We start from the raw sequence: 27,126 nt of genomic DNA, 5'->3' as shown, positions 1-27,126 counted from the left end.
GGAAGGAGAGAGAGGGGAGTGGGAGGGAGGAGAAGGGCAAGGGGGGAAAAGAGAGAGAGAGAGAGAGAGAGAGAGAGAGAGAGAGAGAGAGAGAGAACCATCTGAATGCCTACATCTGAACATGATGTTTTGTAGAAGGGCAATTGACTGCTCTTGAAACTTCATTTAGGTGAACTAGTAAATTTCCTTTTCACATAGGTTTGGAGCTGACTTTCTGAAGCAGTGGACTCTGTCCTCAGGCTTGGAGCAGAACAGCACAGAGGGGACTTCACAGCAGAGTTTTCCATGTCCTTCCTGCCCTCTCTCCAACCTTGCCCTGAGGAAGACAGAAGAAATCGCTCCTCTCAGGTTTTCAATGAGCTCCCTTGCTTAAGCTGACGTAGGCTAGGGGGTTAGGCTGGGGTTGGCTCTCCGTATTCTAGCATCTCTCACAAGACAGGATTGTAGGTTTCTTTTGCCTGTATTTCATTGTTTCCTGTCAGCGACACGCTGCTAATGGGCTTACAAGCCCCTACCTGTACTTTGTAGTGTTTGCCAACTTTCATGGTGTGATATTCTCACCATGGCCAATTAATTTCAGGGAAGCGATATCACGTGACCAAGTGGGGAGATGAAGAAGCACATCATTAGATAGCATTTCCACCGCACAGATTTCATGATCGTAGATAACCTCAAGAGATTAGTGGTAATAAAACGTCATAGGTCATTAAGAAAGGTTGGCCTTGGATATCTGGCTTTTGTTTTAATGCAAGTCATTTAACTCTAAGTTTCTATGACCTAGGATTTTACTAATGCCTGAGTTCAATGGCTGGCTCACAGAATCCCTGCATTTTATAATTGGCTCTGCAAACTGGTTCTTGCTCACCACTGACATCACTTTGATGGGAAGGATGGCCTCTTCGTAGGTTCGTCAGTTTTTAGTAAAGATCGATGACAGGTTGAAATATGTAAGGAAACAGAATGCACTGTTGCCTGCCTGCATAGGACTGTGATCTACTGATAGCTGGGAAGCAGCAAGAACTCTTCCTGGCTCGGGCACCTCCATCAGAAAATCTATAAGCCCACAATGTACATGTGTAGAATAGGGGAGATCTTGCATCAGCCATTTTCCATAGGAAGCAGATAACACATCTAAGTTAGTGCACTAGGGAGAATATTTGAGGAAGAGACTTTTTACAAAGGTGTAGGCCAACCATGGGACACCACAGGCCCAGCAGGGCTGCACTTGACAAGCTCGGGTTGCCATTAATGTATCAGTGTTCTCAGGAAGTGAGAAGAACCTACCAGAGCCTGGAGACAAGAGAAGCCTGGGACACCCGATAAGCAATGGGTGCTTTGGCTGTAGCAAAGAATGCCGGGGATAAACTGGGCCCAGTCTCCTCTTTCCCTCTGCTCTCCCATCCTGACTCCCTGCTGTCAGGACCCAACCAAGCCAAAGTACAGTGGAGCACATCATTGTCAACATCCTGGGTGCTCTGAACAGGGTGAGGAGGGGGTAGCAATGGTACAGTCCCACAGAGTCAACAGCTAGCTAGCTTTTTTCTTCTCTTGGGTCTGAGAAAAGTTAAAGAGAACTTACCTTTGGAACTGCTGTTTGCTTTCTACTCATCCTTGCTAGAAGTCAGGGGCTTCCTCGGCAGGACCAAGGCATCATTTCTGGCCTGACAGAGGTTCCTTAGATGAGAAAGGGGGTGTTAGAGCAGGCTGTGGCTGCGGTCCTGTGCTCCCCTACCTGTGAAATAAGGGCCATCCACAAACAGCAGTCTCTGTTGAGCTGCATGACTGTCACTGGGGTGCCTGAGCTCCACTTGCAAGCCACTCAGGGGAGGCAGAGCACAGTCTGTGATAGGGGGCCCAGCCTGTATTTTTTTCCAGGGGAGAAACAGTGGGGTCTGTAATGAATATTGCTGTTCCCAGCCTCCCGTGTATGCAGATGCCGTTGTGGACCACGGGAAGTTGAGAACAGAGGTCTGAGGGTCTGTGCTTTCCCTATGCACCAGGCAGGAAGGGGATAGCTGAGCCCAGGACTGGGGGCAGAATCTGGTTTGGTCCCCAGTGAGTGCTGAGAGTATGGAGGGGCTGGAAGAAAGAAAGATTTCTCCAAGAGATTTAGCCGAAGCTCTTTATAATAAAGGCCTCCCATTGCAGCGATCCTTGATGAAGGAGCTGGTCCTTCCTTGTCCAAACTGCTTTATTTGATTGAAGATGTGAATGTATACATCTTACTCGGGGTGAACCAGGGATTAGATAACTTCTGAGGGAAGGAATGCCCAGGGAGGGAAGCTTATTGGCTAACCACTTGGGGCCTATCTAGATACCTTATTAGCATGGAGAACTCCAGGTTTCTATGCTATGTGACTGAATGTCATGGTCTTCTTAGTGGAGTATCATTGCCAAGTGTTCCAGATCAGGCGCTTTGGCAGGGAGCTGGCCCCATGCCTACCATTCCCAATTCTGAGATTTCCTGGGGTCTGGGATTGCTCAACCTTACCAGCTTTTATGTCTGGTGGCACGGTCCACTTGTCTTACAAGTCTCATTGACGTTTTCAGGGCCCTTGTCCTTGGATAGTCATTTTGAGGGAGCCCTGGTCTGGGATGCAAGAGACCTGGTGTGGGTGTCTGACTCTGACACTGTCCCAACAGATTCACAGGTACTATTACCAATCTGAATCTTCTCATGTGAAGAACCAGGGACCAGGAACAGACAATCATGATTCTCAAGGACACCTCTGGCCCCCACTCTTCCAAGAAATCATGTGTTTAACCCCCAGATCATTTGCATAAGGCAAAGCATTTCTTTCCATAGCCAGAAGGTGGCAGCAAAGTCCTGTTTTGGAGGGGGCTTTAGACCAGGGTAGGAGACCTCAGTGCCCTTGGTAGGACTCAAAGTCCACGTTCCATACCTAGGTTTTAATGCTGAATAATAATTAATAGTAATAACAGCAGAACTATCATTATCATTATTGGTAGCCAAGTGACAGCAATGATCCCACCTTCATTTGGGGCAGGGTTGCAGAGTTGGGAATCATTTGCATATTGTTACATAGGAATCTTTTAGCAAGCCCAACAAGCAGGCAGGCGATGGATAATCAGACTTCTTATTCCATGCTGAGACTCCGAGGTGTTTCTTGACTTGCTCACAGACTTTGGGAAGTAAAGATGTACTGGGACAACTGAGTTTTCTTGCTTCCATGCTATGTATTCCCTAGCTTGTGGCAGGTTCCCTTCCTCTTCATCTGCACCTTGAAGGAGAGTTAGGGATCCAAAAGGACCCAAGGATTCAGGACCAGTCCCAGTTTCCAGTTGGACCTTAATTAACACATAGATGCAGAGGAGGGAAATTCAGGACATGAACCTCATCTTCACTCTTACTGTTTCAGTCCCATGAAAGGAAATTCTCTTGTTACTTAATTTTTACAGGGTATATTTGGTAGCTTAGCTTGGCATATAAGACTGCCATGTGTTTATAGATCTGTCCATCCTTCCATCTGTCAGTCAGTCCTTCTTCTTCCCTCTCACTCGGTAACCTGAATAGTGACTATAAACAGTAAGGGGACCACTATGGTGAACAAATATGTAATGGAGAGGTGGGAGAGAGAAAATGGAGCTGTGTGTGTGGTATGGAGAGAGGTGGAACTGGAGGCATGATGGTTGGGGAAACATGTTCTCATTGCACAGTAGGGTAGCAGCAGCGTGGAGCTCACACAAATACAGATTCAGCCCCTGAACACACCACCCTAGTTCTGGGCAACATCAGAGGCCCAAGATAAGGAAAGTTTCACTTTCTGGATTGGACCTCTTTGAAGGACCACTGTGGTCCATGTTGCCACTAGAGGCCATGTTAGTATCTGTGGTCCATGTTGCTGCCCCGAGCCACCATGAAGCCTGAGATCCATGTGGACCTGTGCAGTCTGTGCTGCTGTCTGATGCCTTGGTGACGTCCTTGGGCTTTGCCGTCTGGGGATGAGCGTTGGTGTGGGTGGCGTGTGCAGCCCTCTAAGGGAGCTGCAGGCCATCCATGAGTGGGTCGGTGATCCCGATGTGACCAGGGGCTGCATTCATGTCCGTGGCTGTCTCCTGAAGTCGTGTCGATAACCCTGGGCAAGGGAAGCTGCCCTTCTCTGTGGCTGCACAGTTCTCCTCGCTTGATGGCTTCTGGTGGGGGGAGAGATAGAGAAAGACTCGCCTTCCCTTGGAAGGCTGGATATTAGGGATCTGACCGTGCTCCAATAAATAAACAGACAGCACAGAATGATCTTGATAGTTTTCTTTTTTCTTTTCTTTTCCTTCTTTTTTTGGGGGGGGGTGGGTAGGGAGGTCATAAGAAAGGGAGCAGAATGAGAGGACCAGTTGGTGAGCACAATTGGGGTTCATGATGTGAGATTAAAAATGTAACACTACTCTGTGAGGAAATAGGCACTGTTTATCCTTCAACAGAGACCCAGGCAGGGACTAGAAACTCGGTGCAGGGACTTGAGAGTAACATTTTCCTGTGGAGCTTCAGGTAAATGGGGGGGGGGATATCTGGGAGTAGGAAATTCAGATCTCAAATTTTGGGCTACCGAAGAGGGATGATGGTTCCATAGCAATTTCTCAGACTCCAAGCATGGCAAGTTAATTCCTCAAACCGCAGGAGACCCATAGAGAAAGTCACAGACTCAGAGACTGTCACCCACTAGGCCTGTGACCTGTGTCCCCCCAACCTCCTAGGGTGAAATCACAACCCTTCCCATGACAATATAAAAATATTAGAGTGCTTTCTGCATGTCAGGCTCCAGGCCAAGTGTATTCCTGACATGTTTTTATTTGCATCTCAAATATAAACTTTGGAAGTGCTTGATTACACCCTATTTAGCATGTGGAAAAGCTGAGGATTAAGTCACGAAGCAAGTTTAGATTGGGAAGGATGGAGTTCTAGCAGGGTGAGACCCAGTTGGGGGGTGTACTGCTGTTCATTCATGAGGACTCGTGGCCAGACACCAGAACCCACATTGGGTGGATCACAAATACCTATAACTCCATCTTCATAGGATTCATCATCCTCTTCTTGTCTCCATGGGAACCTGTACATGCACATATATGTGTACATGGACACTTACACATCATCTAATCAAATCAATCCTTAAAGCATAAAGATTCATGGCTAGAATTGTTTTTTCTCCCATCCTAAAGAATTAGGAAACAAAGGTTGAGAGAGAACCACTTGCCCAAGGCAACACAGCTTACATGGGACAGTATCAGAATTCCTCCATTGAGGTTTGCTGACGTCAGAGCCTGTGCTCCTGACTGTACAGGTCAGGTAGCCAGTTAGGAAAGTCAAGTCTAGAGAACATACATTAATCCAAGGTTGCACAGGAAGAGTCTGTAAGTGGTCAGGCTGAGGTTTGTATCTAATATTGGCTCATAAGCTGTCTGTCATGGTCTTCATCCCATACCATCATCCAGGACCAGCCAATCGCACAACGAAAATCAGGAGGCCCTTTAGGACCCCAAAGAGCCTTGAGACTAAAGGGCTTCTGTTTGGGTGGAGAGGGGATGGTGAGTAGACCCAGTCTCAGCCTGAACTTTGAAACTCAGAAGTTCTCCAGGCCCAGTTTGTCCCTTTGACATTTTGCCTTGGACATCCTGAAGAGGATGAAGGCAGGTGGAGAAGAGTTGCCCACGTCAGGGAGTGGGGGACTAAGGCACAGTCTATAGTTCCCCAGTGTGTCTGACTTGCTGCAAGTGAATGGATTTGATGATTCCTACTGCTTGCTCAGATGCCCTCTAGTGGGCACCAGAGATCTGTACAGCCCAGATCCTAATTGGTGTGGGAAGGAAAGGCAGAGCGGTTCAGTGAGGAGCACTGGCCTGGGAGTCTGCTCTCCAGGGACCAACTTCCATTCTGCCCTGGACATGAACGGAGTGTTGAGTCATCTGAGCCCACTGAACCTTCAGCTAATTTAGGGGAGAAGATAGAAAATCCAATTTGTGAGACTTATGTATTCCTAAGAAGAAAATCATAGTTACCCAATGTGTTCTCCCTCTCTCTCCTTCCCTCCCACTACTCCTCCCTTTTCCCCTCCATCTCCCTCCCCCCTTTATTGAGACATGGTCTGTCTATGTAGCCCTCACTGTCCTGGAACTCACTCTGTAGATCAGGAAGACTTTGAATTCACACGAGTTCCACCCGTCTCTGCCTTCCCAGTGCTGGAATTCAGGGCTTGTGCTACCACTACACCCGGCCTTCTTTCCTTTCTTGCAGTATTTATTTTTTAAGTTTATTGAGGTCTCTCATATGTAATAGACCAATAAGAGTTTTATAGTGCTAAGGTATATAACTTGTTTTGTTGTTGTTTCTTTATGTGCCTTAGCACCTCAGATATATATTGATGAGTTGCTGTGCCCACCACCATATCTCTGGAACTTATTCATCCTGTACGCCTGAAACTTATTTTCTTTTGGTCAACATTTTCTTACTTCCTCCGACTTCTAACCCTTTCTAATGACCACTCTGATTCTATGGGTGATTGTTTTAATTGCACACACGTGTGACATCATTTCCAGGTTGTCTGTGCCTGGCTTGTTTCGCTTAGCCTGGTGTCCTCTGCATTCATCCATGTTACCACAAACAATGGGATTTCCTTATTCCTAAAGGCTGAAGAATAGTCTGTTGCCTATCCGGGCACGACTGTTGTATGTGTTTGCATGATATGTGTGTGGGTCTTTGTATACATGTACATCTGAGCATGTGGAGGTCAGGTATGACATCCTTTTTTTATTGTTCTTCATCATATCTTTTGAGACAAGGTCTTTCACTGGATAGGGAGGACACCAGTTGGCTAGTGGGTAGATGAACTGACTAATAAGCTCCAGAGGTCCTTCTGCCTCTGCCTCTCAGCACTGGGTTACAGGCGTGCACTACCTCAGGCTTGCTCAGCAAGCACGTTACCTACAAAGATGTCTCCCCAGCCCTGACCACCATTGTTATGGACAACAGATTTGCAAACTGCATTCATCCAGCACAGACATTTAGACAAGGGATGCTTCCATATCTTGGATATTGTGAATAAGTCTGAGGGCAACAGAAGTGTAATATCATTGTCAAGCTCCTGACCTCAGAATTTGGCGGGGCAGTACCAGGCCACTGCTTTTGCTCTCTTGGAAGCCTTCACACTGCTTTCCACGGTGGTGGGGCCCACTCACTTCCTCAGCAACAGTGCACTAGAGTTTCTGTATCTCTCTGTTGTCACCCACCCTTGTTAGCTTTCATCTTTCCGGGGAGAGCTATTTTAACGGGCAGCGGGTGTGGCCTGACACAGGGTCTTTGGTTTGAGTTTTGTTTCTTTTGTGTGTGGTGTTGAGGATGGAAACTAGAGTCTCTCCCACATATCAGGCAAATGCTCTCCCAGTGAGACCCCTAGCCTGGTCTTTATTTTAAAGTGTTTGTAGAAACTGGAAGTTCACCTGGCAACAGGCTGGGTTGTCACCTTTTCTACTTGAGGCAAACACGTTTCCCCATTTCTGACTTTCTTGCCATGTGCAACAAAGCAGGCAAGAATCTGGAACTCAATCCCACAATAACAAACACAGCAGAGGGGATGCTGAGTGTACGGGAGGGTTTATTTCTCTCAGTCTCCCTTTCCTCTCCCGGAGGTGGCCCATGGCAACGAGCCTCAGGAGAGCCTCATTCTTCCATCTTCTGTGGGAGAAAAGAAATTGTACACAGGAAATGAGTCAAACTCCACGGGAGGCCCAGCTTCCCCTTCAAGGAGAGCAGGTGCAAAGACTGGAACTTTAGAAAAATGGCTTTAAGGAATGGCTTTGTCTCCCTTTGTGTTGACAAAGAAACCAGGTAAGCTGCTAGGGACAGGACAAGGCACCTGAAAAGCAAAGGCTTCCTAGAGTGCGTCACTATCAACAGGGAGACAGGGGAATGACATGCCTGTCCCCCTGTGCCTCATGCAAGAGCCTGGTATACAAGTCTATGCTAAAATGGTGTAAGTGCAAGTTTGACCAGTGCTAAGGATGAAGGCACCAAAAGGCATCCTCTAAGCTCTCCCTGGTTGGTCTGTCGGTTCGTAGGTATGACGAACCAGTTGGGAAGACACAGTTCTCAGGTGTCTGCTTTTACCTGGCCTCCCACATCCCGGCTCTTGGCCCTTAGCTTGTTGACTTGAGACTCAGCGATGTCTGCCCTCTCCTCAGCCTCCTCTAGCTCGTGCTGGACCCTCCGGCACCTGGACAGCTGTGTGTTGGCTTGCTCCTCCTGCATGGAAAGAAGATGGAGGCTATTCGGCTGTGGAACCTCTCTGTAACTCTGGGGTCCTGAGGAGTTGGGGGAGTCAGGAAAGTGTGAGCTTTGGGTCCTCTGACAGTGGTGAGGGAAGATGAGTTCTTTTGAGAATGATGAAAGCATCCTTCACAGCTGGGGTGTTATGCTATCTTGGGGCTCCTTGCAAGCTCTTCTTGTTCTTCTTCCAAGGATCATCACATGGCCCCCTGAACTCCCTCTCTACAATAACTCTCCCATGCATACAACCCAGAGATGACCCAGGTCCAGAGTATACTCAAAGCACCCGAAGGCATCAGGCCATTGGCCCAAGCCCCTTCTGTTTTGTTTTTGATAATTACCATGTATCTGGGAAGACTATTATATGGTTCTGCATCGTCCTGCTGGGACTCTACTAATCTGATGTGCACAATCCCCCTACTCTTAGCTGGTTCTGGTGTTCTTATTTAAAGTAACTGACCAGGCTCCTGAGCAGGGAAGGAGGGGGGCAAAGGCAAAGGCCATACACCAGTCAGTTCTTCCTCCAAACACTGGTCTTGAGAGATGCTCTGCAGTCAATACTACAATCCCAAAGGCAAGGCAGTGCGGGAAAGGATCCGTTCTAGAGGGCCCTTTTACTTTGGAGAGTTAACTAACACATTTAGCTATAAAATCAGAGAACTTCTTGAAGACAACTAGTTTAACCTTATTAGGCCGACATTTTTCTTTTCATTTAATTTTTAAAGACAGGCTAACTCCTTGCAGTGAAGGCTGGTCTCAGACTCTCTCCGTTTGGGGAATGCTGGAGATCACAGGCCAAGTGTCACCAGCCTGTATGATTTATTTTCTATAAAAAGAAAAGCTACTTCTCATCTTGGCCCCGGAAATTTGCTATTTGTAGCCCTCAGACCCAATGTCCCAGGGATGACATCTTTCCAAGCCCTGGTGTTGGTCCATCTCCTGTTTTTCCTGTTGATTTTACCTGTTTGATCAGGAGGCAGTTCAACAGGGACGGAGTGGGAGTGTGAGATGAGGGCGTTGTTAAGGAAGGCTTGGGGTAGGATGGGGACTAGGAATGTAGAGTGTGTGTGTCGGGGATAATAAGCATTAAGATGAGGTGTTTCAGAGCAGGAGGGCAGGAACCAGTGCCAGTAGGTGGTCATCTGGTCTGGTCTGGTCTGGTCTGGTCTGGTCTGTCTGGTCAGGGAGAGTGGGATGCTGCAAGGTCATCAGAGTAAACTAAGATGCTCTGGGGTGGATAGAACAAACCAGGGTGGGGTTGGATAAAGAGATGTAAGTTGGAGAAGGAGGTGAGCGGGAGTTGGGAGTTATGAGGGTACAGAAAACTTGTAGGTAGAGAAGATTTCAAACCATAGACCAAGGGAACAGGAAGGGTGGGTGTTTCTGTGTGTGATCTGCAGGTGCCGGGTCAGACCTGGGACTCTCTGCGTAATTCTGATCAGGTAGTGGCTCCCACTCAGGCCTCATGAGGACACCCCACTGGGTGACAAGGTACACGGGGACCTCCTATACTCACAGCCTCCTCTGCCTGCCTCTTGTAGGACTTTACTTTGGCCTGCAGCTTGTCCACCAGGTCCTGGAGCCGGAGGATGTTCTTGCGGTCCTCCTCGGCCTATAAACAGAGCACCAACAGCAGAGACCTTCAGCTCTGGGATCAGCCCCACATAGCGAGGCCTGGGGGATCTGGAGCATGCTACCTGGTAAGTCATCTCTTTGACTTTGCGCTCATATTTGTGGGCCCCCTTCAGAGCTTCAGCTCCTCTCTTCTGCTCAGCATCCAGCTCGCTTTCCAACTCCCGCACCTGTGTGGGGTGCAGAGCATACCCCAGAAGTGAGGTCACAGCTACTATCTTTCTCCCACAGACTCTCATGTTAGTCATCCTAAGGTGACCTCGGGACTCATTAGATCAACTTTGAAAGCTCCCAGCGGGGAACAGGCATCCTTTGGGCTCTCTGCCAAACAGAGCCCCATTTTCTTTCATCAGGTCTTGTAACGTCCCACTCCAGGCCCTAGCCCTCCAGGCCTCTGTAAGTTTATTGGACTTGTGAAACTGAGCATCTGGCATTGGAGGACACTCAACATGTTTGTCTGAGGGTAAGGTGACCTCAGGCTCCTGGCCAAGCTAGGAAAACCCGGAAGGTATCATGGGACTTAGTCCTTCCCTTCAGGAGGGGCTCCAAAAGGATGGGCCTAAGCTCCTCCTCATGGGAAAGGAAAGGAAGCATTTTTTTTTTTTTAACTTGGAGGAGACGGATAAAAACATTAAAACCTTTGCATATTTAGAGGGAACCACGTGCCTAGCGGCCATGTTCTAGGGAGACTCAGATAAAGAACAATTGTACCAGGGACTTCCTGTTGGGAAAATTCTCTCCTCTTTCCTCCTCCTCCTCCTCATCCCTGCCCACTCTTCCATTTTCTCCTTCCCTGGAACAAAAGAGATATTCTAACAACCTCCTCCACGCAGCCCGTCTCTGAAATGTCAATTGTTTATGCAGCCCATTTCAAAAATGATTGAAATAACCCAACACAGATCTGAAGGGAAAAATCAAGAGGCTGAGGAAACAAAACAATGATCAGCAATGGAAATGAGTCACTGTGAAATATGCTCAGAAAGCGAGTGACTTCTGGCATTGGGGAGGTGAAGTTTCTCCAGTGTACTAATCTGGAGGGAGATACACCAATTAAACTCCCTTTGCAGAGGGCGTGGGATGTACCCCACAACTGCAGTTGCACATAGAGATTAGAAAAGCCGGAAAGAGAATAATCTGAGATGAAGAGACAGACAGAGAACAGCAGGAGCACTGCTTATCAAAACGAAGCTTGATCAGAACTAGAAACCATGCCCACGTGGGGAATTTCACGATCATAGATCACCTTCCCTATGTATGTGTATAACCACGAATCTACATGGGCAAGAAGAAGTGAGCATCAGAAGACGTTCTCTTGGCTGAGTGTGTGGGTGCACACTGTCAATGCCAGCACTGGGAAGACAGAGGTAGGTAGATCTCCGTGAATTAGAGGCCAACCTGATCTACACTGTGAGTTCTACACAATAAGACCCTGAGGAGGGGAGGGGAGGCTTTCCCAGTACCTAAATCTAAATTTATGGTTCATGGCACTACCCAAGATGGCTGAAACAAGGCCACACGGAAAGCCAGTGCCTTCTCACATCACCCACCCTGGCCTCCAGTTTCTGGATCTGCTTCTTGCCGCCCTTCAGCGCCAGCTGCTCAGCCTCGTCCAGACGGTGCTGCAGGTCCTTCACCGTCTGCTCCAGGTTCTTCTTCATCCGCTCCAGGTGGGCGCTGGTGTCCTGCTCCTTCTTCAGCTCCTCCGCCATCATGGCAGCCTGGGTCAGTTCACGGGACACATCAGTGGGATACCCCCCCCCAGCGCCACCCAGAGCACACAGACAATGCTGTAATCTTGAGCACAGTGTTGAGCCTCCCCGCCCCCCCCCAGTCATCATGCCCCACTTTGCCCCTCTAGTGACCCTATTTCTCCCTACATCTCTCCAGGAAGCCACCAAAGACTGACTGTGCTCAGAAGAGATGAAACCCCCTTGCCATGCCCTGGGTCTGAAGTCCTCCTTCCTCATCTCCCACTGCCATCTCTGCAGAGCGTGATGCTTACGTCGGTAATGGCCTTCTTGGCCTTCTCTTCTGCGTTTCTGGACTCCTGGATGGAGTTCTCCACCTCTGCCTGGCATTGAGCCAAGTCGGCCTCTAGTTTTTTCTTGGTGTTTATCAGGCTCGTGTTCTACAAAAAAATTAGATCTGGGGGGTGAAGGTTTCATATGGGCACTTAAAACAATGGGGAGGGAGGGCAGTGGGCGGGGAGGGAACCGAATCACAGCCATGATCACTTCTTATCTTCCACATGAGTGCTCTGCTGGGGACAATATCACTCCTGACTGAACAGAAAGTTCTGAGACAGAGCCAAGAGCTGTCCATCAGAAAATTGGGTAAATGATAAAGGGAGAATTTCAAACATTTGAGGATGGATAGATTATTCAGTAAAAGGCATGGGAACAAGAACTTGACTGATGGACTCATCTACGCAGGATGAAAAATAATTCTACTGATTAAAGTAGGCCATGCATGGAATTGAAACAGGAACAGGGATGACAGACTAGAAAACATTATCTATCTTTGAAAAACAATCTCGTCCTTATATAAATAAGATGTATTAGTAAGAAAAGGGGGCAAGGAGAATAAACAGTGGAAACTCATAAGAAATATGACGGACACTCGAGTGATGAAATGATCTACCTCATCATTAGTAAAAAAATAACTAACAATGATAATAATAATAATTAATCAGGGATGGCTGCTTCAACAACAAAGTTGGTGGAGATTTAACAGGTAGGGGCTTTTCGAATTTGTAGAAGAGTCCTCAGGAGGCAATAGATGGGAATAAAACTTGGGAAAGTATTAAGAAGTAATTTACATGGGATATATATATATATATATATATATATATATATATATATATATGTTATATATAAATGCCTTTACTGTTTTAGCACTGAACTTTATTTTCTTTGAGAAATATTGACAATAGTTATCACAGATGAATGCAAAACTGTAGTCATTAAAGACAATGTTAATTAGTCTTTATAAGAGTAAAGAATTTTATTGGTAACAATTTGAAATAGCCAGCCATAAAGGATTGATTGCAGTCATAATATACAATTTTCATAGCCTGCTTTCTTTTTTAAACTATTGAAACCCACAACATTGAAAACTAATTTAAGAGTTAGAAATATATTCTGGACACATTGTTAAATGAAAGGAAGAAGTTGTGAAAGATAGGTTTTGCAAAAGTATAATATTACGTAATTCACAAAGATCTAAGGAGGAGACATCCTAATGCATTGAGCATTTGATTTTTCCTTCTATTTCTTTGCTTATGCTTTCTATATTTTAGATCGAGTACCTTTAATTTTTAATAAAATTAATAAAAATAGTTTTTTTGGGGGGGTTCTAGTCCCAAAATTTCAGCTTAAGTTATGGGTTGAGCATTCATTCTCATTTGAACTTCTGAAATTCAGATAAGATCCAAATTCTAAAACCTTGAGTAGCAGCATGCTATCAAAGTGCAAGATTCTACATCCAACCTCATGCAATGAGCCATAGTCAAAAATCACCTTTAGGGTTTGTGTATAAAGAAATGAGTTTCAGATTTAGGCTTGTCCTCAACTTCCACTCTCTCTCATTATGCCTGTGCAAATATTCACATATGCAAACCGTCCCAAAGCAGAAACACTTTTGGCCCTGAGTAAACCTGCCACGTGTATTTTGGATAAGGGTTTTTTAACCTGCATTTTTAACAGCCTGCAAGATCTTTCATCTTTCGTTCTGATCAAACAGAGCTCAGAGCTCTATCAATTAATAGTCAAAGTTTTCCTGGCTTGGTCTTGACTGCTAGTCTGGGAGGAGTTGGGAGCTCCTTGCCAAGGCTCTATCTGTGCCACACCACTCTTTGCTGTTCCTGCGCCCGCCCTGTCACTGACCCCATGGACCATGAGGTGGGAGTGGTTACCTTAGGTGGGAAAGCATCTGGCTAAGCCACTGCCCAGGGTGGACCTGAGTTGAGAAGGCAGTGTACCTGGGAATGGAGCAGCTGGACACGGTCACTGGAGTCCAGCAGCTCCTGCTCTGACAGCCTGCGGGTCCGCTCTGTCTGCTCCAGGGCCACCTTCATTTCCTCCAGCTCCTCCTGCAGGAGGCCATTCCTGCGCTCCACAATGGCTAGCTGCTCCTTGAGGTCCTCGTTGCTTCTCTGGGCATCGTCCAGGTGCAGCTGGGAATCCTTCAAGGGAAACCAAGAGTTATGGCAGAGTTTCAGGTTGAACCATGAGCCCATAGGTCTGCCGAACTGGCTGGTGCTCACCTTAAGCTGGCCTTGGACTGTGCGCAAGTGTTTCTGGGTCTCTGCCACTTGGCGGTTGGCATGGCTCAGCTGAATCTCCATCTCGTTGAGATCTCCCTCCATCTTCTTCTTCAGTCTCAGTGCGTCATTGCGGCTTCGGATTTCAGCATCTAACACACTTTGCATGGCCTCCACAGCACGCTGGCTGTTTCTTTTTATTTGTTCGATTTCCTCATCCTTTTCTGTGACCTTGCGGTCAAGCTCAGATTTTACCTGGCTTAACTCTAGCTGGACTCGCAAGATCTTGCTCTCCTCATGTTCCAGGGAACCCTAAGAACAAAGGAGCAACAGGAATTTTGTAACACTGTATTTTCTCTCTCTCTCTCTCTCTCTCTCTCTCTCTCTCTCTCTCTCTCTCCCTCTCTCTCTCCCTCTAGGGTTATGTGGTCTAGACTAGCCTGGAACTTACTATGTAACCCTGGCTGTTCCTGAGAACTTTTTTTGGAGGTTCTAACAGGAGAGAATTGCTACTTATATACCCCTTGACTGAAGACCGGTCCTCCTCTTTGGGGTAAATTGTCCTTTTTGACTGGGCAGGCAGCTTTGGAAGGGATGTTCATGGTGCCATGAGGGGGGAAGGCATCATCTGGCATCAACCCTAGTAATCACTGGGTGACAAATATCGCAGTCAGATCACCTCATATCCAACCCAAGCTGTTCTTAAACTCGTGGTCCTTCTGGATGCTGGGGTTACAGGCATGGGCCACTATACCTGGGCATCACCTTCAATGATCATTCTCTTTCAAACTATGCTAAATATGGCATTGTGATGCTCACACAGTGCTCTGAGGTTTGAGCATTTGGTGGGTTGGTGAGTGTCCCCAAGAGTAGAGAAAGTCCAAATAAAACTTTGTATATGCTATTTAATAATCTTGTGTCTTGAAAGGGGCAGAACATCATTTGAGCTGGTAAATACAATACTTTTTTTTAAACAAATAGTGTATTTAATAATGACTATAATTCAGGAGCTTATCTAGTCTCTGTAGGTTCAGGACAACTGCTCTCCTGTTTTCCTGCATGAGCCAAATTCCAGAAACACCTCAGCTGGCTGGTTGTTTGTACAGACCCCCTACTGATCATGAAACCAGGAGACTCTGGGTCTATTTTGATGACACTGGATTCCTGGTAGCCAAAGATTCTGTATGACTCTGTATGAAACTGAGCTGGCTCTTGGGATACTTGATGACTAACAATTTCTTCCTTGAGAAGGAGATATTGAGGACATTAAGAATACATTTATTCTCAAAGGGGGACATAGGATAAAAGACACCAGGGGATAAATGGCCCAGGGCTGGTTGACTGCTCTTCCTAGTGGGGACTCCAAGCCTCTGGCTGGAAAGCCTCCGTGTGGTGGATGGGTGCTCTTTCCGGTTCCTATCTGATTCCAGACAGGCCACTGACCTCCACCTCTTCCAAGGCAGCCTGGAGGTCAGACTTCTCCTGCTCCACTTGCTTCTTTGTCTTTTCCACTTCCTGGAGGTTTTTGCCCGTTTCTGCAATCTGCTCTGTTAAGTCAGAAATCTCCTCTGCAAAAGACAGGCTTGATTTAGGATTTCAAAAGGCTCCAGCTCATGGCATAGGCATTTATTTGCCAGACAAGTTAGGGGATGGCAGTTCACTTATGCCATTTACAGAGGAGAGACCACGGGAAGCTGTTCTGATGAAGTGGAGACACAGACATGGAAGTGCTGCCTCACCTGAACTATGTAGAGAATGAACAAGAAGAGAATTCTTTATGACCTTAAGTATACACATCAAGAAGGACCAGAAAACTCAGACTCTGGGTCTTTCAGAATCAGCAGAGACTTAGGGGAACCTGGATGCTGTCTGATTTTATCCATCAGAAGTCTGAAGTTATTAAGAGCTCTAGTAATGCGCTCAAGGACTCAAGGTCACTCGAAGACTAGAATCCCTGAAGTCTCTTGTATTGTAAGAGCAGCAGGCTTAGCAGCTCACTAGGTAGCTCCAGTCCTCAGAAGAAGAATCAGGGGCCATTGCACCTTGCATGAAGAGGGTCTGAGCCTTAGGGAACACTAGTAAATTTGAGATTTGATGGATGAGGATGTGATAAGGTCATGGGAAGCTGTGTCTAGTCGGGGCTGGAGTTGGCAGGAGAAGCGAGAACAGTATAATCCAGCTGTGCTCCGGAGGGAGCTCACCTTGCAGGTTTTTATTCTCCCGTCTCAGTGTCTCTAACTGATCCACCACCTCCTCGTAGGCATTCCTCATCTTGAAGATTTCAGTACTGAGAGACCTGGACTCTTTCTGGGCAGCTTCCAGCTCGGCTTGGCTCTCATCCAGTTTTTGTTTCCACTCTGCAAGGACCTGCAATGAGAGGATGGGAAACATGGGAAACAGAAGAGATGGGGGGGGGGAGGGGAGGCTTGGGAGAGATCATCCAAGCACAGGCAGTGAGCAATGCCAAAGTTTCACCCTCCCATCCTTGAAGACCAACAGAAGAAGGCTGGCTCTACTCTAGACCAGGGACTCCAAACCCAGATGTCTCTACAGGTGCCCTGCTGAGTTCTTCAATATAAGACAGGCTGAGCATTACTGATCCGACAGGTCATTTTTCTCAGATTTCAGAATGTCTGGAGAATTTGTGTAGACGTGGGAGACCTTAGAAATGAGACCCAAGCTCCACACAAAATGTACTTCTGTTTCATTTCCTACATGATGGTCATAAGAAATGTTACATAGTACTTTGAGCATGATTGTGTGTATGAGGCTGCATGTGAGCATATGATGTGCATGTGTGTGTTTACATGTACAATATGTTTGTGAGGGACACTTTGTATGTGCATGATGTAGGTGTGAGCAAAGGTCAGAGGACAGTCCTGGATATTAGTCTTCACCTCCCACCTTGAGGGGAGATGCTAAGTCGGCTAGACTAGCTAGCATGCAGGCTTTCCCTGTCTTTGCCTCCCATCCTCCGGTAGGAGCGCTGTGATCACAGATACTCATGCTGTGTGTATTCTGCTGAGAATCTGAGCTCAGTTTCTCATGCTTGAGTGGCAAGTGCTTTTACCCATTGAGCCATTTCCCCAGCTACGCATGCCCATGTTTTAACCACCAATCATCACATGAAATTGGACATGGAATGTTTTTCCCTTTGTAGCGACACGGTGGTGCTCAAAATTTTAGACTTGGAGTGTGGGTTAAAGATATTCAGTCTACATGACATGCTCATCAGACTTTGAATTAGCTTAGATTAAAATTTCCCTTGGAGAACCCATTAGAAAAGTAAAGAAACTCCCTCAGTCTTCCAACTAGTAATTGAGGATCTGGTTGTGTGCAGCTTAGAATGCACATGTCAAAGTCTACCGCAGAGACCACCATGTCCATGAAGCAGCTGGGGAAAGACCTTGTCGAAGTTTCTTTGTTTCTTGTCCAGGGTGGCGCAGGCTGTGTTGGCTCTCTCCAAGTCCAGCATCAGGTCATCCACTTCTCCCTGAAGCCTCTGCTTGGTTTTCTCCAGGGAGGCACACTTGGAGTTGGATGCCTCAGTGTTTTCCTCTGCCTCCTGGAGCCTCTGGGCCAGCTTTTTCCTAGGAGGACCAGATGTTGGTATTGTCTCAGCAGAGTGGGCTATTTTAGCAAGTAATCATCACATTGAAGGAGAATGGACAGTCTAGAAGAGGCTAGAGACCCGAACTGTGAGTGGAGGGTCCAGTACAGTCATGTGCAGGTAATGATGTGCCATGAACAACATAACCAATGGTGGTCCAGTAAGACTATGCGAGAAGTAAAAAAATCCCTGTTACCTAGCAACACTGTAACCAAAGCTACTGTGCACAGGCAACATTGTATAGGTGCTGAGTACTTTATACTTCAAACAGCGGGGTCACTGGGCTAGGTATTGTCTGTGCTACATTTTCTGTTCCACTTATGAAAGAGAAGTTTACTATAGAGTGGGGTGCTTTGTTAGGCCAGTAGCAGTTCATAAAAGTCAGGAATACTGAGATTCTTGATCCCATATGGAGGACTGCTTTTCATACCATTGAGGTTTGGGGACTCTTGAAGATTTTCATGATAAAATCTCTAATGACACATTTCTCAGAACACACTCCATGTCTATATTACCAGAATACTCCTGAAATGATTAGTGGCAAAGTCAGTCTATAATCAGTCACCAACTGATCCAGACAGAAAGACAGTCCCCAGGATAGTGGGGATCCTCTCTGAAATCTTTACAAAACAAACAAACAAACAAACTACAAAGGAAAGAGAGAAGTTCTCTCCAGGTAGCAGAGACTGCCCTTTTGGATCTTTTTTTTAGGGCTTTTTCTCCCCTGGGGAAGTTGGGTCATACTTGGCCTCCTCCAGCTCCTCCGTGCGCTGGATGGCATCTGTCTCATATTTGGTCCTCCACTGGGCCACCTCGCTGTTGGCCTTGGACAGCGCCCTCTGCAGCTCGGCTTTGCCTTCCTGCTCCTCCTCGTACTGTTCCCGCAGCAGGTCACAGTCGTGGCGGGAGGACTGCAGGGCGTGGGCAAGCGCGTTCTTGGCCTGGGGATTACAATGGTAACCAATTGCGAATTCACATGGGCCTCTTCCCAGTGAAGATATGAAAATCATTTCCCCCAATTTGAATGATTCCCCAATTTGAAACATTTCCACGTTGCTTCACAGATTTTTGCCTTATCAGTATACCTAATGTTTGACTTTTAAAAATTCTCTCCATAATTGTATTTACTTTTATAAGAAATTGTTGCAAAAATAGAAAGAAATTATTGCCCCACAGTAAAGAGAAAGGTATTACTATTTAGCCAGCCATGGCACCACATAGCTCTAATCTCAGTTCTTAGAGAGCTGAGTCAGGAGGGTGGTGAATTCAAGGGCAGTCTGAGCCCCATGGTGAGTTCTAGGTCATAGTAAAATCCTCCCTCAGTGCCCTCCCAAATTACCATAAGAAATGTTAGAAATTTACACAACAGACATAAAACATCAGCATGAGCATCTATCTGGACAGTTTGCATGTTGTGGCTCTGTGCTTGAAGTTTGCCCTCTGCTTCTTAATTACGTAATAGTAACTGCTAAAGGCCCAAAGCCTTTCAGTGGCTGTAAAGGCAAGAATTGAAACAGTTGAAAAGTCAATCATCTTGCTACTTCATGCAGTGAGACCTGGATGCTGTGACCATGAAACAGCTACAGCATCCTCTGGGGTCTCCAGGGGCCAGCATCCCCACCCTGAGGACTGCTGGTGTGAACGGATGCCCGGAGCCTCCTCTCCCACTCATTGCCCTCTGGACAGGGCAAAGGTTTCACTGTAATTTTAATGGTTGCAATGCATTGCCTGGTGCCACCACCCAAGAGAAGAGTTTTGTTGACCCAGGACCATGATGTCTGCATTTTTTTTGTCAGTTTTAGAAGAGACCATGAAACACAGGACTCTGCTTAAGGAAGGAGCCTTACTGCTGCAGTGAGAGTCAGGGAAGGGCGGCCTCTGGCCTCTGGAGACCTGCACTACTTGTTCAGTCTCTGGTTCTCACCACTCCTCCTTGGGCCGGAGCCCACCAAAAACCTTCCATCAGAATAGAAAGATGAGAGATAAACGCAGCACTGCTCTCTGCCAGAAATGAAAGATAAAGGGAATTTCAAAGGCTGCCTTGCAAATCTCTCCCACACCACAGCAGTCTCAACCAGATCAAAGCAAACTTCCTTCGTGCGGGATTTTGAACATCTAGGTTCCTATGGTATTGGCTGCAACACTAGCATCAGTAGCACTTACTGTGGACACTGCTCTCGCAAGACTTTATTTACTGTTCTCAGCTACAGTGGGGGAAGAGAGGAGATCGTTCCTATCCGTTTACAGATCAGTGGGTAGACATGTATTATAGACTGCATCTAGATGACTGAAGTTAACCCAAAGGTGTTAACATAAAGCCATGAATATAACATGAACATAACATAACATGAAGCCATTTAGTCTTTGAGGAGAAAGGATACTTAAGAACCTATCTTACAGGAGGTAGCCCACAAAGAGGATGACATTCTAAGCTGCTGGGGTGATTTCTGCATGAGATGGTCTAATTAGTGCAGTAGTAGAGCTCTTGACTGGAGGTGACATTTATCAGGCCACCCCATGGGAGATGGAGACATAAAGGAGATGGGGTGCCTTGTTAGGGCTTTCTAGTCCTGGGGAGAGGTCCTGTCATTCAGGAAGAAGTTATTATGACACTGAAGGGCAGGGAGAGATGAAGCCACTGTGCTGTCTCTGACCAGTCTTCCCTCTAAGCTACCCAGCTCGCATCACCCTCCCTCGAGGGTCCCATTACTTGGCTGCTCAGGTTTATCTGACAGCTGTTTCCCTAAAGAGGCAGCCTCACCTTGGTTTCTTCCTCCAGTTGCCTCTTCAGCTCCTCCAGCTGCTGGGTGAGGGCCTGTTTGCTTTTGGTGAGCTGCGAAACCAGAGACTCCTTCTCTTCGACTTGGTGGCTCAGCTCGCCTGCCAAACAGACGCTCCGCTTGAGCATGGCCGACTGCCAACCACCACGTCCCCACCGGGCCCTGGAGGCTTGCCATCCTCACCATTCTGGGTCTGCAGCCTTGCCTTCTGCATGTTCAGATCGTGGATTAACTGGGTCTGTTGGTCATCCTTGGCTTTGATCTCGTTAAACTGGTCTTCCACAGACCGGCACATTCTTTCCATGTTACTCTGAAAAAACAAACAAACACAAACAAACAAACAAACAAACAAACAAAACACCAGTGGGAATGGGGAAGTGGGTTTCTGGTGCCCAGCAACGAATGGGATGTTTTGATCGTCTGGCTTCTTGTTGGGCTAGATGAAACCATGGAGCAGATGAGAGTTGGTTTTAAGAATCGTTATCATTTTGGATTTACTTTATTTTTGTGGGTGGTGGCTCTTTAATCAGCAGTCGTGCAGGGTGTCAGCTTTGGTATGCATGCATCCAGTGATGAGCAAACCAGCTTCTGCTACGATGCCATTCACAGGATCCCTGGGATCGTGCTGGAAGATAAGCAAGTCTACTGAAAGATGGAGACGCTCCGGAAGCCCTGCCTACATGGCGCAGTGTTTCTTTCAACACTACAGCGGGTCCTGGGGGGTGGGTTATAGAGATTAGGATGACACTACCCCAGCCTCGTGTCTGCTTGTAGTTGTCACTTCTCTTCCTTCCCCATTAAATATAGAATAAAGTGAGCACATGCTTTCTTTCCTTTAGACTGGAAATTGTAAGACATGTGCAGCAGAAGAAGGGCTATTAGACCACAGATGGTCCTCAAGGAGCTCAGGACCTGTTTGGGGATGACACCTGTGGAAGACCTCCAGCGGGGGCAGGGTCTGAGAGGAAAGATAAGTCTCAAAAAGAAAACGCAAAGGATAAAATGACTTAAAGTAATGTAAACCAATAAAGGCTGGACCTGAAAATTGAAAGGACATGGTAACAATAAGCTATTTCAGAAGAAGGATGCCGTGAGATGAAACTTGGCCTCTGGGGTGGTGGTATCAAGGGGAGATGGGACTTTTAAAAGGTGGTGCTTCATGGGAGGTAATTAGGTCATTTGGGTACCATTCACCCAAGGGATTGATGCTAGCTTCTTAACGCTAGATTAGTAGGCATGAGAATGAGCTGGTGTAAAACTGACTGGCATCTATGTTCCTCTAACAAATGCTCCCAACAGTGTGCTGTCATGTGCTGTCCTTCCTTGAGCTAAACAGATGCTGGCATATCTTCTCAGTAAGGTGCTCAATAAAGCTGTCTTCTTTATAAAGTACAGAGCCTCGGGTATTTTACTACAGCAATAGGAAATGAACTAAGACAGGGAGTGACTAGAATTTGATTCCCAGCACCCCTGTCAGGCAGCCCCCACCCATTTGTAAGCACAGCTCCAGGCGATCCAATGCTCTGGACTCTGTGGGCACCTGCACACGCATGCTTTCCCACCCCCAAATAAAATGAATCTTAAAAAACAAAGAAAGCAATACTATATAAAACAGAATGTAAAAATAGATGGCAAAGGGACTGTGGTGATAGCTCAGGGGTAGAGCACTTACCTACACCATGTGCAAGGCCCTGTGTTCAAGTAACACACACACACACACACAGAAAGAGAGACATACAGACAGAGACACAACAGAGACAGAAAGACACAGAGACAGGTAGAGAGAGAGAGAGAGAGAGAGAGAGAGAGAGAGAGAGAGAGAGAGAGATTCCACAAGCCTATTTTTCTTTTCTGACTTCACCTCCTACTTCTCTTCTGGTTCACTCCCTGGCCTTCTGGAACCCTCTTTGAGAGACCCACATCCCCACTGGGGCCAGTGGTGTTTCTCCCAGCCCTGTTTGTCCCAGTTCCAAGTGCATCCTGGGACATCCTGGGATGAGAACAACTCTTAAATCAAGAAGGCTATGGTTGCTCTCTGAAGTCACAGAGAGGCAGCTTTGCTGTGAAGGTGGTTGGGTTTAAATGTCAGAATCTTCATTTGCATGATCCCCGAGGAGAGTGAGGAGCCCTGGGAAGTTCCATGTAGGGACAGAATATATTCCAGATATTCTCGAAGGGAAGGGAGCCATGCCTTCAGCACCTCAGTAATGTATGTCTTTTCTTGCTTATTTTTAACATCTGTGTTAACGTGCTGTCTAGGGATCTGACCAAAGAGCAGGATGATTGTCCATGTTTGAGGTCTTAGGCCCAATCCCCATGGTCTCAAAGAAAGAGAAAAAAAGCAACTAAATAATGCTCATTTTCTGCTTCTTCCCCTAACTTTGTGTCCACATAACCCTCAGTAGTCACAGGTCAGTCCTTAGACGGAACTCATAGCAGATCCAAACCAATTAAAACAGCTAGGAGTGGTGGTGCACATATGTAAATCCTAGCACTTGCACTTGGGAGCTGAGGCAGGAGACTGCCACAAGTTCAGGGGCCAGCCCAGGCTGCACAGAGAAATTTCATTAAAAAAAAAAAACAAAAAAAACCAAAAATCCCAAAACAAAACAAAACACCCCAGAGGATTGAAAATACTAAAACAAACGGATCTGTGCTCAGCATATGAAAATGATGTTAGCTTTAGTTTAGTTCTAGGGTTTTTTGAGACAGGGCCTCCATGTGTAGCCTAGAACTGGCTGGCCTAGAACTCTCTATGACATGGATTATGGTAATCCACCTTCTCTGTCTCTCAAGTGGTGGGGTCACAGGTGACCACACCCCAGACTGTTCCTTCTGGTTGTTATTCCATGAATAATGGGGCATAATGGCTTTCACGGCATTTACATTATCCAAGGAAGTGTGAGTTGTAGATTTAAATGGGAGGGTGTGCACGGGAGAGGGTGTGCACAGTAGAGGGTGTGCACGGGAGAGGGTGTGCACGGGAGAGGGTGTGCACGGGAGAGGGTGTGCACGGGAGAGGGTGTGCACAGAAGAGGGTGTGCACGGGAGAGGGTGTGCACAGGAGAGGGTGTGCAAGGGAGAGGGTGTGCACAGAAGAGGTGTGCTTGGGAGAGGGTGTGCACGGGAGAGGGTGTGCACAGGAGAGGGTGTACACATATTCTCTGCCATCCAATTAAGGTCCTGTACCATGGATTTGGTGTCCATGGAAGCCCTAGAACCAAATACTGCAGATATTAAGGGATGACTATTCCTTCCTTTTCTTCCGCTTTTCTCTCCCTCCCTCCCTCCCTCCCTCCCTCCCTCCCTTCCTCCTCCTTCTTTTCTTCCTCCTTCTTCTTCCTTCTCCTCTTCCTCCTCCTCCTCTTCCTCCTCCTCTTCCTCCTCCTCCTTCTCTTCCTCTTCTTCCTCCTCTTCCTCCTCCTCCTTCTTTTCTTCTTCCTCCTCCTCCTCTTCCTTCTTTTGAGACAAGAACGGTCTCATATAGCCCAGGTTGTCCTCACAATGTGTCTGAGGATGACTTTGAACTCCCCTACCCCTCTACCCCATACAGGGTCTCTCTGTATAGCCCTGACTGTCTTGGAACTCACAATCTAGACCAGACTGTCAACTAACTCTCAAAGATCCACCTGTCTCTGCCTCCTAAGTGCTGGGATTACAGGTGTACACCACCATGTCTGCCTTGGGCTTTTTCTTTCTCTTAGAAATATCTATCTTATTTTTATTTTTGTATATGCATGTTGGGGCAGGGTATGTGCACATGGATGTAGATACCATCGGAGGTCATAACCACTACATCTCCTGGAGCTGCTCTAATAGGCAATTGTGAACTACCAGTGCCGGGAAATGAACCCGGGTCCTCTGCAAAAGCAATGCATTCTTCTTAACCACTGAGCCATCTCTCTAGTCCCTTGTGCTTTTTCTTCAAGACATCCAATTCTACTGTTACATCTGTCTCAAGGGCCTCTCCCTGTGAAATTCTGTGGGGTAAGAAGATGGTATAGAGAAAACTGTGCTCACAAAGTCCAGGTGTTAGCCAACCCGTCAATTTAGTTCCTGTGCATGCCAGATAGATTGGAAAAGTCAGAAAAAGTATCATGACCTTAATGGTGGCAGATCGCTCAACCAGCTGGGACAACATTGCTCTCCATTTTTGTGTTTTCCACAAATACCTAAGTTGAAACTAAATCTCCATACATTGAGAGGTGGGGACTCAGAGAGGGGAGTAGGGTGTGTGGGGGATGGCTAGTAATTAGGTCAGGAGGAATTCACCTTTATAGGAAGTAAGGGTCTCTAAAAAAGAGGTGGGAAGATGGATGTGTTGGCACACACCTTTAATCCCAGCAGTCTGGAGGCACAGGCAGGCAGATCTCTGTGGGTTTGAGACTAGCCAGATTTACATAGGGTTTCAGGCCAGCCAGGGAGAACCTTCCTCAAAAACAACAAACAGACAAACAAAAACAAGTAGGTAAGGGCTAGCTCCCTTGTTCCTTCTGACACTGGAGGACCTGGGGAAAGGCACCATCTTTGAAGCAGAGAGAGAGAGAGAGAGAGAGAGAGAGAGAGAGAGAGAGAGAGAGAGAGCGCCCTGGCCAGACACTGAGTCTAACGGTTGTTTGATTTCAGGCTTCCCAGCTCCCAAACTGCAAGCAGCACTTCTGTTATTTATAAAATTGCCCAGTCTAAGGTGTTTTGTTATAGTAGCCTCAGTTATTTAGGGCATGTGACTTGAAAGAATTTGAAGAGTTAGAAAAAAAAACAGAGGTAGGAAGATGGTTACAATTTACGACACACCGTGAGTTTGGAGTATCAAATTCTACTCGCTCAAGGGGTGAGAAGACATGGCTGCCAAGACCAGAGAGTCAGCCAGATACCTTTGACTTGGAGACTGTTTCAATGTTGCTGGCCATGTCGTCAATCTCCATCTTCAGCTCGCTCTTCTCCTTCTCCAGCTTCTGCTTCACCCGCTGCAGGTTGTCGATCTGCTCGCCGAGCTCCGCCACGGTGTCCGCGTGCTTCTTCCTTAGGGTGGCTGCTGTGGCTTCATGCTGCAGCGTGGCCTCCTCCAGGTCCCTGCGAAGTTTCTGGAACTCGGCCTCTCTCTTCTTGTTCATCTCAATCTGGGCTGAAGTGGCCCCACTGGCTTCTTCCAGCCTCTCGCTGATCTCTTCCAGTTCCCGGGAAAGGTCTGAGCGCTGCTTCTCAATTTTGGCTCTGACCGTGTGCTCTGCTTCAATTTCTTCCTCTAGCTCTTCTGTGCGGGCCTGGAAGTGTCATTGCAATTAGGAAGTTTGTCAGGGTGGAGAGTAATCCATTTCAGGAGCAACTAGGTGCTAAGGGGAGGGGGGAAGGCAGCCCGAAGTTGAGAACATATTATGATTTAGTGGGGGACAAAAGGCCAATGGCAGTTGTTTGGAAAGAGCCTATGTTTCCATCAGTAGGGGAATGATCAATCATTTTGATGAGTGCCTTGTTGTAATGTCAAGCACCAACTCAATGCTGCAGCAAGTCTACTAGGGAAAGCCCTACAGAACACGCCAATATGTGAAAGAGATAAGTTGCACCCTGTGCTTAGGATAGATTCATGCTGAAAATCTGAAGGAATGTGAATGAGTTTTCACATATACACCATATGTCTTCTCCAGGTCTTCAATATATACATAAACACATAGAAAAAGGATCCTCAAAGGTCCACATCCACCTGAAACTGGTAGTTCCTTCTCAGAAGACTGGCAGGCCTTGGGCTTAGGGACAGTGGCCAGTACTCCTTTAGTGACGACGATTAGCCATTTAGGTCACAGTCTGAGTCTTTTCAAGGATATATATACTTATGTGCCACTCAGAAAATTTAAACTATTTATTTCAAAAACTGATGTGCTGCTGAAGCAGAGAGGAGAAAGAAGGAAAGGAAAGACCCGCATATAATGGCAGAAGAAGGAAATGAAGAATGGGAGAGAGCAAGCTGGGCACTTGCAGGCAGCTGCGAGACGAGGAAGGGCCTGGCACTTTCACCTGTAATTCTTTAATCTTCTTCTGCAGCTGCAGACTGAGGACTTGTTCATCATCGATTCTGGTTTGTAACTGACTCATTTCAAACTCCTTCCTGCAAGCAGATTGATCAAATGAAACAGAGTGAAACATGGGCCTTTTTAAAGGGAGGCATGCTTGGCTTTCAGATCCAAATGGAGGGTATAGAACACCAGTCATCTACTTCTTCAGTTTCTCCTCCAACTGTTGCGTGTCATTCTCTAGATCCATGATGGATTCCTGGGACATCTTCAAGTCTCCTTCCAGCTTCCTCTTCACTCTCTCCAGGTCAGCCCGAAGTTTCTTCTCCTGCTCCAAGCTGCCCTCGAGCTGGGAAGACACAGGTGGAGAAGCAGGCTTACTCACATCAGACAGCACAGTCACATGCTGTGTGACCACCAGCTCCAGAAGGAAGGAAGCCAGCCTTTCATCCTCCACTTCTGTGTTCTGTATCTTAGGGGTTGGATATCTTGGGGGCCTCCTGGTACCTCTTTTCAGATCATTCCCACTTGGCTTGTCACAGGCCATAAACTCCTATAAGGAT

General features: G+C 47.0%; 1 protein-coding gene across 1 annotated transcript in view; it reads right to left on the bottom strand.

Annotated features, from left to right (window-relative positions):
• Positions 1–7,582: 7,582 nt before the first annotated feature.
• The window catches only part of Myh13 (myosin heavy chain 13), a 46,460-nt gene continuing 26,916 nt past the window's right edge, over positions 7,583–27,126 (bottom strand). Inside the window, exons 23-39 of the mRNA XM_021211430.2 lie at positions 26,767–26,912; positions 26,568–26,658; positions 25,430–25,819; positions 20,739–20,865; positions 20,537–20,655; positions 18,520–18,716; positions 17,572–17,755; positions 16,367–16,532; positions 15,609–15,733; positions 14,169–14,477; positions 13,884–14,087; positions 11,907–12,032; positions 11,452–11,622; positions 9,970–10,074; positions 9,789–9,884; positions 8,114–8,248; positions 7,583–7,681 (exon numbers count right to left, since the gene is read on the bottom strand). Of these exons, the coding sequence (XP_021067089.1) occupies positions 7,667–7,681; positions 8,114–8,248; positions 9,789–9,884; positions 9,970–10,074; positions 11,452–11,622; positions 11,907–12,032; positions 13,884–14,087; positions 14,169–14,477; positions 15,609–15,733; positions 16,367–16,532; positions 17,572–17,755; positions 18,520–18,716; positions 20,537–20,655; positions 20,739–20,865; positions 25,430–25,819; positions 26,568–26,658; positions 26,767–26,912 (2,706 nt within the window). The 3' untranslated portion in view covers positions 7,583–7,666. The remainder of the gene's footprint in view (positions 7,682–8,113; positions 8,249–9,788; positions 9,885–9,969; positions 10,075–11,451; positions 11,623–11,906; positions 12,033–13,883; positions 14,088–14,168; positions 14,478–15,608; positions 15,734–16,366; positions 16,533–17,571; positions 17,756–18,519; positions 18,717–20,536; positions 20,656–20,738; positions 20,866–25,429; positions 25,820–26,567; positions 26,659–26,766; positions 26,913–27,126) is intronic.

The sequence above is a fragment of the Mus pahari genome, chromosome 14 (assembly GCF_900095145.1).
Source record: "Mus pahari chromosome 14, PAHARI_EIJ_v1.1, whole genome shotgun sequence".
In the NCBI taxonomy this organism is placed as follows: Eukaryota; Metazoa; Chordata; class Mammalia; order Rodentia; family Muridae; genus Mus; species Mus pahari.
The sequence above is the reverse complement of the archived record's forward strand: the minus strand, read 5'-3'. Positions and strand labels throughout refer to the sequence as shown.